Source organism: Echeneis naucrates, chromosome 7 (assembly GCF_900963305.1).
Source record: "Echeneis naucrates chromosome 7, fEcheNa1.1, whole genome shotgun sequence".
NCBI classification, from domain to species: Eukaryota; Metazoa; Chordata; class Actinopteri; order Carangiformes; family Echeneidae; genus Echeneis; species Echeneis naucrates.
The window spans coordinates 16,097,620-16,112,675 of NC_042517.1; the positions used below are offsets into that span (position 1 = coordinate 16,097,620).

The 15,056-nt window shown below is 39.8% G+C and overlaps 1 protein-coding gene across 8 annotated transcripts in view; it reads left to right on the forward strand.

Annotated features, from left to right (window-relative positions):
* LOC115045926 (serine/threonine-protein kinase WNK2) overlaps window positions 1-14,446 on the forward strand; it is a 41,275-nt gene extending 26,829 nt beyond the window's left edge. For 4 of the 8 annotated variants that reach the window (XM_029505905.1, XM_029505909.1, XM_029505906.1 and 1 more), the window contains 17 exons: window positions 503-826; window positions 1,058-1,101; window positions 2,718-2,877; window positions 2,975-3,091; window positions 3,523-3,693; window positions 3,949-3,991; window positions 4,212-4,310; window positions 4,694-5,490; window positions 5,864-5,921; window positions 5,998-6,080; window positions 6,262-6,923; window positions 7,694-7,920; window positions 8,128-8,352; window positions 10,199-10,297; window positions 12,662-12,706; window positions 13,206-13,507; window positions 13,617-14,446. In XM_029505905.1, the coding sequence (XP_029361765.1) occupies window positions 503-826; window positions 1,058-1,101; window positions 2,718-2,877; window positions 2,975-3,091; window positions 3,523-3,693; window positions 3,949-3,991; window positions 4,212-4,310; window positions 4,694-5,490; window positions 5,864-5,921; window positions 5,998-6,080; window positions 6,262-6,923; window positions 7,694-7,920; window positions 8,128-8,352; window positions 10,199-10,297; window positions 12,662-12,706; window positions 13,206-13,507; window positions 13,617-13,970 (3,810 nt within the window). In that variant the 3' untranslated portion in view covers window positions 13,971-14,446. Of the gene's footprint in view, window positions 1-502; window positions 827-1,057; window positions 1,102-2,717; window positions 2,878-2,974; window positions 3,092-3,522; window positions 3,694-3,948; window positions 3,992-4,211; window positions 4,311-4,693; window positions 5,497-5,863; window positions 5,922-5,997; window positions 6,081-6,261; window positions 6,924-7,693; window positions 7,921-8,127; window positions 8,353-10,198; window positions 10,298-12,661; window positions 12,707-13,205; window positions 13,508-13,616 lie in introns of all 8 variants that reach the window. The other 4 variants (XM_029505907.1, XM_029505908.1, XM_029505910.1 and 1 more) reach the window with 4 other exon arrangements.
* The last annotated feature ends 610 nt before the right edge of the window (window positions 14,447-15,056 follow it).

A 15,056-nucleotide genomic window follows, 5' to 3' on the forward strand; every position in this document is an offset into this window, starting at 1 on the left:
CTGCATTTATATCTGCACTAACCACTCATTCCATTCAAACACATATTTCATCCTCTCGAAATGCACACCCTCCCACAAATGGCAGCACTGAGCCTCTGATACAGGTAATTACGATGGTGAAAATGAAGTGCATATGTTGACCAAGAGGTGTAAACTAGAATTTGTGTATGTGCCTTTGTTAAAGGTGGCTTTACTTAACTGATCCTTAATTGTTAAAATCTGAGTGGTTATTTTTCCATTTTTGTTTTTATCACAAAAAAGTCCCTCTCTTGTGAAAGTATAAGCATTGTATTAGTGTGAATTATGCAGATTGAAAAATTACTTAAGTCCCTGGTTTAAGTTGTAATATAAACTATAAGAATATTTTGTTGGAATTCTATAAATAGCATAGCAGCCATATACATGTTTGAATATCACAATATCTCTCAAAGGATTCCTAATTTTGCAAGAATTAATTATTATAATTCTAATGATAAAGTGTTATCTTGTTTGTCTTTTACAGCAGGCTCCCCAGGCCCAGATCAGCCATCCGGAGCTTGTCCCTTCTGCTCCACCTGTCCAGCCTATACTCTTTTCCTCATCTATGCAGAACGGGGTTGACCCAGGGAAAGTCGCCACTGCTTCCCATCTGGACAGCAATAACCTGTGCCAGGTGGCCCCCCAGGCCCAGGCCCAGAGTCAGCTTCAGAGCCAAATTCCTGTGCCGCAGCCTTCTGAATCTCAGAGAGCATCATCTGGTTCTTTCAGTTCCAGTCTGACTCAGCAGAAACATCTCACTTCTGTCACTGGATCCGCAGGTCTGGGTCCACCAGAGACCAATGCAGAGGTAAGGATTTATAACTTACTTGCTAATCCTTAAATCTTGTTTTTTTTTTTTTTTTTCCCGCATCTATATTGCCTTGAAAAGATACTAAAGATACGATACACTCTTGCATAATATAATCTTTTTTTTTTTCTCAAATTGAGAAATAATAGACAAGAGTATCGTGAGATATTTTATTTTGACAATGATGCCATTTTCCTAGGCTCTTTGTTGATAGGTTTTGTTTGTCTGTAGGATCAAGCTGCAGAGAAGCACACTGCAGGACAGAGCTATGACAGGTACTGTTTTTTCCTTAGCAGTCACTCAGGATGAAAAGTCAATAATAAATACGTTCTGGAAAAGAGAAAATTTGGTGTCAAATTGACAATCTCTTGAGAGATCCTTCTGTCTGACAAGCAGTAACAAAGTTGTTGACATAATGTACATGGTCTGTAACAGTTTTTAGACCTCTTTTATTCTGAGAACTTGCATAGAGAAATTATACATAGCAGAACCACATTTGTTGTTGATGTTTTGGACTAAATTTCTAGAGGCAGAGGTAGTTTTTGTTTATCTTTACAAAACATGGAGTGTGTTCAACCAAACAACTTAAAACTAGCTGGCACCTTTCCTAAAATAAAAATGGTGCCATTAGTTGTATTACTTGTCTTGTAATGTGAATGTAATTGAGCAATTTATTAGGTTCTCTTTTTCTGCTCTGACAGAAAGTTGACCAAAGGAAACCTTGCCAATAGACACAATCTCTGTAAAACCAGGGAACACTCTGAGATCAATCTGTTGATCTTTAATGTCATTATGTCCAGCATTGTCTTTGGCTCCTTTCATTCAGGAAGTCAGCTGTTATTTCATAATTGATAGCATAGCAGCAAGTACAATTCTAAGTAGATCTGCCATTAAATTATGACAGGGAAATTGGTGAACTGGCAACGGGACTATGGATGTCCAAGGCTCATTGATGCATCTTGGGGGCAAAGGCTGGCTCAACAAATTGCTAAAAGATTTATGCAAGCTCTTATGGAACATGAAGTGCATCAGAGTTTGTTGCATATTGTGCTGTCTAGACGCAGACCAACTGTCCATGTACACCTGTCCACCGCCAAAAGCTCCAGCAATATGTATATGAGCATCAGAACCTAACCAGGGATTAATGGAACGTGGTGGTCTGCAGTGTTGTAGGGACCATTATTCTGCCAGAGTCCCTAAATCTCTGTGGGATGTGCTGGACAAACTTAGTCTGAATTTAGAGGTTACAGGACTTCAAGTATCCGTGAATTTCTTGGTGCCAAATGCCACAGCACACCTTCAGAGGTGTAGAGCAGTCCAGAACTTCATGGGTCAGGCCGGTTTTTGCAACAAAAGGGGATCCTACATGATAACAAGCAGATGGTCATAATGTTAAGGCTGGTTGTGTATATATCCCCTTCAAATTTATGTTGGGTTTAATGTCAATCTTCACTGATGTATCAGTATTGTATGTATTGCCATATCCTACACACATTCCAGAGTAATAGTAAAACAAAAGTATACAAAACCTCACTTAAAATTCAAGAAGAGGTAAACTCCATTAGCCTCCCATCTCCAATTACAAAAACACAATTTTTGTCTATTCTCCTCAAATAAAATGCAAGAAAGACTTGTATAAAATCTAACTTGTATGTTAAGGTATGTTTAAAAATATTAAAATGCAATAAAAATATGTAAAAAAAAATGTTTTATTAATTCCCCCCTTTGGATATAGTATATATCGTTTTCTAAGGAGTGAAATGTACAACTGCTGGTACATTTGTAATCTTGAAACCACACTAGTCCAATAGAGCTGTCTGATATACAGGCAATAATGCATATAGCAGCACTTAAACTGATACCTGTACCTGCCTTCTGTCCCTAAAACTAGTGTCAACTCTGATGCCACATCGGGGAAGGAAATGAGTGATGGTTGTGAGGGGACATATGGAAGTAAAGGTGAAGGCAAAGTCCGCAAACACCACCGTAGGTCCACACGTACTCGCTCTCGTCAAGAGAAGATTAGCAGGCCAAAGCTCAGCATTCTCAATGTGAGTAGCGAAAAAATAATTCTAAAAGGGGTGTAATTAAGGCCATACTCATACATATGTTATACTAGACAATGTATTTTGTCTTCTCTTTGGACAGGTGTGTAACACTGGTGATAAGATGGTAGAGTGTCGATTGGAAACTCATAACCATAAGATGGTTACTTTCAAGTTTGACCTGTATGGAGATGCACCAGAGGAGATTGCCACATACATGGTAAGTGTGAGACAAAGTCACTGCCAGGTCTTTGTATTGTGCTGCAAGTTGTAAATCATTTGAGATGCTTATAGCTCAGAATTCTGAAAGTCCCTGTGTTGCTGTTGTTAACTGCAATGCAGCAAAAATCCTTTTTCTCTGTCTCTTGCTCTTTCTCTCTCCTCCAACCCCAGCCAATTTATATTTGGCTCATGTTTATAGATAGATAGATGAATATTTAATGGCATAACTGCTCCTCTAACGTGCCATGTATAAAATCCTTGGTCCAAGGCAAATACCTTTTCATAAAGCTTCTAAGGCAAGATGTTAAATTTCATTATGTGACGTGAAATGCTTCGGAATAAATATACTTAACAAGTGATGCTAATGTAGTCATCTGGTTTTCTTTAACCTTAAATTGAAAAGAGAAAAATCAAAATGTTTCCTCTCAGGTGGAGAATGATTTCATTCTACCTCTGGAAAAAGAGGTCTTCATTGAACAGCTAAAGGACATTGTGGACAAAGCTGAAGACATGTTGAGTGAGGAGACAGAGGGTGAGAGGAACTCTGATCAGAGAGGCAGTCCCAAACTGAGTGAAGGAGCTGACACACTGGGAACAGAGGTGTGTAGGGAATTGCTGACAGTTAATACTTGTAATAGCACAATCCTTTGAGTGCCTCTGCCTTGGTTACATCTTCCTGACTGCACTCTTAAAATGACTTTGCATGGAACACTGCCAACAAGAGTGACATTTTGATGTAACGGAATTTATTTATGAAACTCTTTAGCTCATTGCGGAAACCCTTTAAATATCTATTAAATCAATACACGTGCACCAATCTGTGTAGTAATCCATTGTTTTGTTTTGGGATTGAAGGCTTCAGCACCCAGCGCACCGCAGATGGTGTACCAACAAAATGGTAAGGCTTTTGGCCCCCATAAACTCATATTCAAAATCCACCCTCTTTTAAAATGTCTGGTTAAACTTTACGGCTTTTTTGTTCTTAGAAATTCTTATGATCCTTCTTAAGATGGATGTTGGAATAATATGAATGTAGTGAAAGACAATCTGTTTGAATTCTCCCATTTGTTGTTATTTTGCTTTAAGGTGTGTTTTTTCTTTCTTTTTGTCCTTGACAGTCCTCCACACTGGCAAGCGCTGGTTTATTATCTGCCCTGTAGCAGAGACGCCTATGTTAAACAAAGAGAAAACCACAACACAAACCTCTACAGCCCAAGGTATTTTGCATGGTATTTACTGCAAAACCACATTATTTAATCTCAGGGTTTGTATTTTCTTCCAGGGTTATAATTTCTACAGAAGTAAATCAATTGTTTGTGTCTAACTTGCTGTTTATATGGAATATGCTGCATATGGGTTACAATGCGCTTCTGTGTAGTTCAGCTTCTGGGGTCAGTTATGTAAGAGTGCTCCTGCATTGGTTCTAGGCAAAAATGAAGGGCAGGATTTATACTCCAGCTGACAGAGCCTGATTGGGGAAGAAAAGCAATGATGTAACACTCTGGCACTCACAGGACCCAGACCTTCTTTTTCATGGCCTTGACTGTCTCACTCCCAAGCTGTTCTCCTACTAATTAACTCTTCTCTTTCCTTTTTTCAGAATCTGAAAAGTCTGCTTTGTCGTCAGTATGGCCTAACAGCAATACAACTGCATTGACTACCCCAGCTCCATCTTTATCTTCACAAGTCCAGCCCTCCTCCTCTCTGCCCTCTGCTGCTCAGAGCAGAGTGCAACCTCCAAACCAAAATATTTGCAAAGCCCAGGTGCAGCAGACTCAGCCCGGTTTAACTAAAAACACTCGTGCTGCTGCTGGTGTTAGCCACCAAAACTCCCTTCCTGTGGAAGAATCTTGCATCTCTGCTGTCTCTATGGTGACAGACATGCCATGCTGTGCAATTGTGCCACCTGTCTCTCTGGATGTGAAGGCTACTGATAAAGCAGCAGTTAGTAGTGCAGTCTCATCTCAAACTAGCCAGCCCAATGAAAAGGCCAGTCCTACGAGAGAACTACCTCCTCAGCTGAGCTCCCATCAATCTGTGGTCCTGCAGCAACCCTATGCCACACCCATGCAACCTGGGACAGTTACCTCCCAGCCCCAGAGCCCAGCGCATCAGTCCTCTCAGAACTCCCAGACAACAAACCACCAGCAGCCACCAGGTGGGGGACCAGGAGAGTCAGACAGTGATGGACCGCGCAGAGTGGAGTTTGTTGACCGTACTATCAAAACTTTGGATGAGAAGCTGAGAAACCTGTTGTACCAGGAACACGCTCCCTCACAGCCTTCAAGCACGGCATCTGACCTACAGGCCTCCAGCACAGAGGGAGTCAGCTCCCCTCCAGTCTCAGACAGCCAGAGCAGTGAAGGAGCACTTAGCAAGAAGAAAGGGGACCCCCTGGTAAAAGTGTGTGTTGTGTGTGAGAGAGAGAGAGAAAGGCTGGTCAGAAGCTATGTTAATGGCAACGTCACTAAATCGTTTTCCTTCACTGCACTATTGATTTTACTATTGGCTGTAAAGAGCAAGCATGATAGTGTTTTAGAAAGAGGGCGGTACCAAATTTAAGGCTGTCAGCAAAGAAATGCGTCATTCTCTCTCTGGCAGCTTTATTTTGTTAAGGGTTTAAGTTATTCAAACAAAACTGAGGTCAAGAGAAGATAATAGCATGCCTTACACTAATCCAGCACATCTAGTTATTTACCATTTTCCACTCTCCACGCTCAATTATTGTAATCTCCCACACACACTCACACACCTGTCTTTCTCTCTTCAGCCTCAGATTCCTGAGCGCACAGAGAGTGTGGGTGCACTAAGTGACTCTGCAGTAACAGGTACATAACATTGTTTATATAACGTCTATTTCACATTATCACTGCATGAGAGTTTAAAATTGGTTTGTTTTGAAAGATATTATGCTCTTTGGCCCTTTAGCCCCAAACAGGGCTATTAAAGGAGGAGATGTGGCTTCCAGCTCCAAAAACCGCTTTCAAGTGAGAATGCTTTTTTTTTTTTTTTTAAGCTCTGAATGAGAAAATCTGCTAAATGGAAATGTAATTTTATCAAATTAACTAATATTTCTAGCCATTACTTAATTTTTGCCACCATTAGTTCAGTTCAGTTCAGTTTATGGACCCTGATTTTGTCATGAATGTAAACTTTTCTCTTTTCCAGATCATCCCCACTCCACCAGATGCCATTTGTCGTTTAGAGAAAAGCAAGGCAAGCTGCAGCCCCTGTAGTTCCCCAGCACCGTTGAGTGACTCTGGAGGGTTTCATAGCCAGACCCAGGGACCAGGAAGTACAGAGCAGAGCAGTGGTGCTGTGGGCAAGTCCTCTGTGACAGCTGCAACTGAAGATGACAATACAGGAGCTTCCAAAAAGCATAGTTGTAATCGCCACTCTGCCCCTCCTAACTTCTACCAGGCCACCTCCACTTCCAGTCCTGATATAACACCAGTCCATATCCCCCGTGCCCAGACCATTGACACTCCGACTCATCACTTTTACCGCCACTCCTCTCACCTATATTCTGACTCAGCAGATGAGGATAGCAGCAGCATAGCTCTCCCTCCGGCCCACCCCACTCCACCAGCTCATGCCCTTTCTGAGCACAGTGGTAGTGATCTCATGAAGAGGGCAGTGGCCTTTCTGAGGCGCTCTGGCCGGAGCAAAAGTGAGCAGAGTTCGGATTCACCAAGCCAGCAGATGGTGGCTATGAATGGTCACGCTCCTCAACCTGCTGGACATGCCCACTCAGCCTACATCAGTAGTGACAATGACTCTGAGTTTGAGGACGCTGATATGAAGGAGGAACTCCAAAAACTGAGAGAAAAGTAAAGTAACACACTTTGACAGCATTGTGCTAACTGACAATAATAATATATCAGAAAAAGAAAATAATTTCAATTGCCGAATGTTACTCTTTTAATAATCATGACTGACTTACCATTACCCCATGATTCAAATAAGGCATACCACGACATATTAGTGTTCATTTAGTAAATATCACACTACAAAGTTATTTGGAACAAAAAAGTGAGCTTTATTGTTTGTATGTCAATGTTTATAGATTGTTTACACAGTAGCCACAACATTTTGTTTCAAGTCAATTCCTCCTTCAAATTTGTGGCATATTAAATAAAAACACAGACAAAACAAGCAAACAAACAAGACCCATGACGGAACACCCACAAGAGAAGGAAAAAAAGGGTGATCTAACTATCACCAAGTGGACTTTATTACTTTAACAACAGTGATCTACCTTTGATATGTCACATGTACTGTAAAAGTAATATCAGTTGGGAACTTTTAAATTATTGTTTTCTATCAGTATTTTTAGTGACCATGTAACAAGCTTACAAAATGGGCAGATGCACCAAGATGCAGTTTGTCAACTAAGTAACCAGTATACTTATCAGAAGAGAATGCTCTCTTTGTTGTGGGTATAATGACTAATTTAAATAATTAGAGACACTATAATGAATTAAGCAGAGAATAGGTTACTGAAGGTGGTTTATTAAAAGACCATGAAATTGAAAAGCACCCTCTCAATGGTCTTTAAGAAATAATTTAAACTAATTTCTGTTCTCATCTCCTTCACCAGACACATGAAGGAGATCTCTGAGCTTCAAGCATTCCAGAGGAGTGAGATCGAGAGCTTGTACAAGGAGCTGGGCAAAACTCTTCCCCCCAATGTCGGCCTACTTCATGCAGCGCCCCCAAGTGGCCGCAGGCGAAGAACCAGCAAACACAAATTGAAGGCTGGAAAACTGCTCAATCCAATGGTGCAGCAGCTTAAAAACAATCTTAACACAACCACTGAGAGGAAAGGTATGTATATAGGTTGAGATGAAGGGGTGATGGTTTGTGCGATAATTTTTGTGCATGGGAGAGGGTTTCCAGGCTGAAGCACATATTTAGCCAAAGTGGGGTAATATAAAAAGGCATTGTTTCAGAAAAATGTAGGTGTGCATGATTCACAGAGTGATTCAACCTGAGTCATGCTTTTTTCTTTCTTTTTTCTTTTTTTTCACCAAGGTGATAGTGCTGCCAGTTCATCAAGCTCCCCAGCAAAAAGTTCAATTCTGTCAGAGGGCTCTGCTTACTCCAGTGGCAGCCCCAGCTCCACCACTCAGCCCAGCTTGGCCCCAGAGCAGGTCCACACACAGCAGCCCTGTTCCTTGAAAGGTTCTTTCTCCTCAGACAACATCTACTCCGGCCTACACAGTGATGGAATGGCCAGCCAAGCAGGCCCTGGCCAAGGTACACATTACAGTTTGTCTGTATGCTGGTGTGTATGGATGTGACATGCTTGACACTAAACAGCCATTAGGGTTAAAGTAAACACTTACAATTTCATCTTATCAGTGCTGTCCATGGATAACATTGTTCAAATAGTGATCAAGTGGTTCATCTTGAAGGAATACAAACACAACCAGGATCACATTATACTGTATTTTGGAGCACTTAAACGCCACATATATTCACAAAATTGAAGCCCCTTAGACACATAAATTTGCCCATTTACTCATCAGGTGGTTAGCAACTGTTGGATTAAGGAAAGCAGAAATGGCTCTTGTACTATGAATGTGTATTGTTTTCTTGTACATAACATCTGTCTACCAACTAGTCTGGATACACTGAGGAGGAGTTCCTAAACCAATAATGATAAATATCCAATGTGTAGTTGTTGGACAAATTAAATGGGTGAAAGACAATGAATTAATCAATTCATGCCAAGAGCTAGATGTATAAATGACATAGACCTGTACTTATAATAAAAAAATTCAAAGGAAAACATTTTAAAAATGCAATCAATTTACTATAAAACACAGCCAAAGTAATAGTTTCAATAATAAAAATAGTTGATAAATATGGCTCCCTGTTTTGCAGGCCATTGTATTACTAAATCATTAAACCAAAAGACTGGCAACTGTACTAGAGCCAATTAAAACCTAAAACTGTAAATAAAGTCCGCTGTCAGCCAGTCCACAAATGGACAAAGTGGAGAGGTGTGTGTGGCACAAAGACTTCTGTGCAAGCTGCTTTGAGGCAGACATGTGCTCGCCCACTTATCTTTCAAAACAGCATGTCCTCAATAATTCAAAACTTGGCCTTAAAATTTAAATGGATGAGTATTAGAAATTACACCCCCTACAGAGTTGTCATGAAGGAATCACAAAATGGAGCTTTGGAGACCAAAATAATTTTTCATACCAGGCTGTAAACATGTTTATTTCTGTGGTAAAGTTGGGCAGTTTAAACATGGAGTCCATGGGGATTAACTCGCTTTTGGAGCCAGCCTAAAGTGACCATGCGAAGAACTATATTTAAGTTTTCAATACTTCAACACTTCAATACTGTGTTGGCATAATTTTTAGACTCTGGATTTTGCAGCTTGACTAAAACCAGGCAAAAAAAAAAAAACTAAATACATGATTCTATCTCATGAATTCCTCCCCAAGCTGCCAGTTTTCTACTTCAAGCTGGAGCAGTTTGCTGTGTTTTTTTTTTTTTTTTTTTTTTTTTGTTTGTTTGGTTGTTTTTGTTCGACCTATTTTAATTTATGTAGTTCATAACAAGTCAATTGAACTTGAATCATAATAATATTTCTTAATTTAGTCCTTATTATTGTTATGTATTTGACATTTTTCAAGCACTGCAAAATTTTTTTTTCAACAGTATGAACTCTTAATACATTTCAATCTTGACTTTTAGTGTTTCTTCTAGTTTTATACTACAAGGCCTTCAGTGGACGGATGAACTGTAAAAACTATATTTGGTCCTGTTAACACCAGACACAGACAAGCAAATAATTAAACCCAAAAGGAGGACAACAATATGATTACCTGATTCTTTTGTTTGTTTTCCCTAAATGTAGATCTTTGACATCAGTTGTAATCGTGCTTAAATTCCATAATCAGATGGATGATATTTAAGACCATTAATCACCAGATTATACAGTTGGATCCTGCATATCCTGCACTCCTTCTTAGTTTCCTTTGCTGGTGCTTTTGATGGTAGGGGTTTCTCATCCCAGTCTCTGTGCACTTTTACAAAGTGTCTCTCTTGTTTCTTCTCTTCTTCCCTCTTATATTCATTTTTACAGGCTGGACGGTTTACCACCAAACGTCAGAGAGAGTCACCTATAAATCTAGTAGCAAACCACGCACTAGATTCCTCAGTGGACCTGTGTCTCTGTCCATCTGTTTGTATTTGTTCTTTTCTATTTCCTCTCACTTATTTCCATCTTCTCTTTTATTTAACGTACCTCTTTTTTCTTTCATCCAAGTTTCTTTTATTTAGATATAATATAGTTAATCTTATATCTCACTGTTCTCACAGGCTTCCTCACCAACATTATTTTCTTTACTATTACCACTCACCCTTTCCCTCAACAATCTTAAAGCTTGTGTTCTACATTTTTGAAAGCCAGAGGATAACCATCAAATGCAAATGTGTTTTTTGGTACGGTAAACTCATAAAAATGAGTTGAGTCTGTCTAGCATGGGCTCCAGTAGAAGAAAAAGCTTGCACAGCCAGAAAATGTCCTTTCTTTTAAGCAAGAAACAGATCAAGAGTGCTTTCACTTATGAGCCTATAGCAGTTAGGAAATGGCACTTGTTGCCATACCATTTGAAAATCAGGCTCCTCTGATATAAATTATGATTCATTTGATAAAAACTTCTATACCAGCTCCCCCAGTTACAAATGATCAACCCATTTTTGATCATTTGTCTCTACAGTACAGTTGAAGGCTGAATTTCAAAAATATTTTTTGTTTTACGGATTTAGATTTTTGGTTGCGATTAATATTAGATTTTAGCTGTTTTTTGTTTTGTTTGTTATGGTGAAATATATGTCTAAGTAAAGCTTTTTTAAATGGATTGTTGAAAATACAGTTCCCATAATTCTTAATGCAAAATACAGTTGTTGTTTTTTTTTTGTTTTTTTTTAATCTTTATTTGATTTTTCCAACTTGGAACAAAAAAAGAGACAAAACAATACAACAAAACAAAAAGGAAATATGAGGCAGCTACAACATTTCATAGAGGGACTCAATGAAAATCTGTTCATGAAAAAGAAATACAGAGTGCAGCTTCTTAACACGCTTGCTGTGATTTGTAACAAAGCCTTATGCTTAAATGAAGACATGGTGGGATGTACTGTCTTTAGTGGCCCTTAAGACTAAACTAGAACCAGATGAGTAACTATTGGTTCTATAAATTCATTTCTATCCCAGATTTGCCACCAGTCAGTAGCGCTGCATAAAGACACCTACTGTAGATTAAAAAGGAAACATTTCCAGGGTGTGCATATGTCTTGTTAATCTGTATGTGTGACATGAAATACTTATAATATTGAAGTGGTAATAATTGTAGATATTCATCTGTACAGCCTTTCCTCTGGCAATTATAGACAATTCACAGAACCACAGTTAGATTCATAACCATTCACTTGTGGGTATAATACCTCCTCCCTCTCATACAAATGCTTTGTGCAGTGCTTCTGGCTTTAAAGACACAGACCCCACTAAGCTCACTCAGGCTTGTGAATGGCTGGTTCTCTCCAAACATGGGCCTGAGGTCAGATCTGAAATGAGAGCGTGCCTGCTCATAGAAGTGCGTGTATGTGTGTAGTGTGAGAGACCCTTAATACCCTATTTATTATTTGTTGTGTCTTTCCATCCACTGTTATTTTGATAACATCTCCCAAGTCAAGGCACTTTGCCCAAGTCAGTCGGACTGTGTACACTAACACAGAAATTCCCCCAGCCCTTCCCTGATAGGCAGGGCCATTTGCTGTGAGGAGAGCGCTCTCTGTCCCTCATGTTTGGACGGAGAAGACGTGCATGGTGTTGGCGCCAGGCAGGGCACTGATGGAGACTTGCTCCGCCATATAAAGGGCTGTATCATCAATATTACTACTTTTCTTTTCTCCTTCCACCTTTCCTGAGTTACCTGCATGTTTATTACAAGTGCTGACTCTGATGAGTTACAGCTAGTATCCGTGTGCTCTTTCAGTTTGAAGTTTTATTTGTTTTGTGGTTCCACACTTTGTTTTCACAGGCATTCCCACTTCGACAAAGGGATCTCTTTTTAAGCCAGACTCCAGTCGACCTTTATTTATTTAATTTTTTATGTATTGTAGAAAACCCCATTATCCTGATTTTCCCTTGCCAACTAATGGACCAGTAATTCATACAAAATCTTACCAATAAATCCAAATTATTCCACGCATTATTTACAGGATTTATTATTAAGTTGATAGTAACTGTACTTAACAGATTTCTGTCCAACATGAAGTCTTTTTTTGTTTTGTTTTTTATGTTAGGTGTACTTTATAAAAGTCAGCATCTTTTCATTGATTGACCACTTTAAAGAGAACACTTAGGCTCTTTTACAGTCCTCCTCACTGATTTTAAACCCCTTGTCCTCCTTTCCTCCTTCTCTCTTTCCCCAATTGTTTTGATAGCTGAATGTGCTTTTGAAGCAGCTTTTCCACATACTTGTGGTGTGCAGTGTGTTCTGGCCTAACTGTTTTTGTCTTGTGCTGTTTTACCTTTTTATAGGGTCCACTCTGAAACGACTATGTCTAGGCAAAGAGCGCAGTAGTAGTAACTATCTCATTTACTTTCTTAATGTCTCTTTCTTACTGTCCTCACTATTTCAGTCCTTATGTTTGTATGTGCCCTTAATTTTCTCTTCATTTCTTTTGGCACTTTGAAAATGTAGTTCTTGTGGTTACTCTTCAGATCGTTGCATTGATTTTCATTTGTTGTTGTGCATGGCGGTGTGCCTACATGTTATGATTGCTGAATTCAGTCATTGCTTGCATATCGATCATTTTATGTGTCTATAATTCCTCCACTCAGTCGTGTTTCAATCCTTTGGCTGCTATGTCGGCAAAATATGTGTCACAGTTGCAACTGTATACACATTTACTACAGCCTCAACAAAACCCTTAGGACTACTCCTTAAGTAGTGGAAGTCGGTATTCGTGAGGGTGAAATTAAAGGTTCACTGTGTCTTAAATTATGCCACGCAGTAGCCAACTGATTTGAAAGTCATCTTTGATTTACTTTGCAGATTTTTAAGGCCTGTATGTCTTTTCAGGGTCTTCTCTCAACACCACCACAGCTCAGCCAGCCTCCAGTCAGACACAGCCATCACTTGCCACAGCAACACCCTCACCTTCTCCTCAGCCAATAACACGACTTGCTCAGGTCCAGACCAACAACAGCAACAACAAGAGAGGCACATTCACAGATGATCTTCACAAGCTGGTGGATGACTGGACGAAGGAGACCGTTGCTGCAGCCACTCAACCACGCCTCTCTCTGAACCAGATTAAACAGCAGAGACGCCAACAGGACCTGGAATGCAGAACACCATCCATGGGAGCATCTACACATGAGGTATTTGAATTAATACTGTCCACTCAGGGATAAGCTCAATTTATGACATTTGATGTAATTATAAGGTTCCATTTGCATTATTTTGCAAAACAACTCTCTTCTGTTTCAGATAAAAGACCATACGGGTCCCAACAATTTTCAGCTGCCTCTTTCCTGCCCCCTGACTGCTGCTTTAGGCCCTGGTATGCTTACAAGCCTGTCTCCCAGCTCCTCAGCAATGCTCTCTCCTGGGTACCTCCTGTCAGCAGGCACCTATGGCATGGTTCAAAGCCCTCTTTACCCTCAGCAGTGGCCCGGTATGCCTAATCCTGTGGGGTCAGTGGGTCCTGTAGGCATGCTTGGTGCTGCAAGAATGATGCCCTACAATGCAATGGCAAACCCGGGAATTCAACCTTACCCTCTGGTCATGCACAACCCTGAGAATGGCCCTTGTCCAAAAACTACAAACACTAGGACTGCCTAATCTGCTAATTTTTGAGTTTGTCAGTGTGTACGGGAAGGAAGGTGCAACTTCAGTCTGCTCTGGTTCACCAGAGCTACAACTGTACATAATCTGATACTGTAAATAACATGATAGTGTTGATATTCTTGATACAACACATATCTGTAGTAAATTGTGTGTGTGTGTGTGTGTGTGTGTGTGTGTGTGTGAGAGAGTGAGTGATAAGTATGTCTGAATACCTAATGCTTTTGGCTTTTGTCTTGACTAAACTCAGCCATACAAGACATTTTGTCTACAGTCATGAAAACATATTTCACTATATTCTTTATGTAGTTTCCAATTGGTTTTGCCTTTCTCTGTTTTATGTACACTTTAAACACTACATTGGAATCCAAATACCAATGGTCTGAGAAAGAGGAACAGGACAGTATTTATAACATTTTTTGAAGGAATGTAGTGCCTTGAACATTAATTCTGGTTCAAGCCTTTAAGGTGCAGAACCCTGTTGTTTTTTTGTTTTTTGTTTTTGTTTTTTTTTTTTTTTTTTTTTTTTTTGGGGGGGGGGGGGGGGGGGGCGTCAGATTATTTTTATTTTATTCAATTTTGTTTTATTGTCACCTGCTGCGCCTCTGATTGCTGTGAGCTGGAATGAGCTACAATCATGAAACTTGGCCCAATAATTGGAAATGATATGCATGCACACACACACACACACACACACACACACACACACACACACACACACACACGTGCAAACAAATATGAGCCTAATTGGTCAGATTGTGGCACTGCAATTAAGGCCCAAAAATCTAATTTTGGAAAGGCCATGCCCCTCACGTCATAAATCCCCATGACTTCAAGTGTAACACCGAAGTCCACACACAACTTTCTGGACCATGAAAGTTCACCATGATTGATTTTCTGCCATTTTTGACCACAAATATTTTATGTATCTGAAATCCATTGGAAGAAGCAAAAAAGTTGTATAGCTTGTTGATAGTCTTTTGTTATCAAAATTTAGTTATCAATTGGCCATGACACTTTAAGTATCCAATCTCCATAAATCTAGTAAACATTTCAGTGAGTGTTTGGGAATCGGCCTCCCAA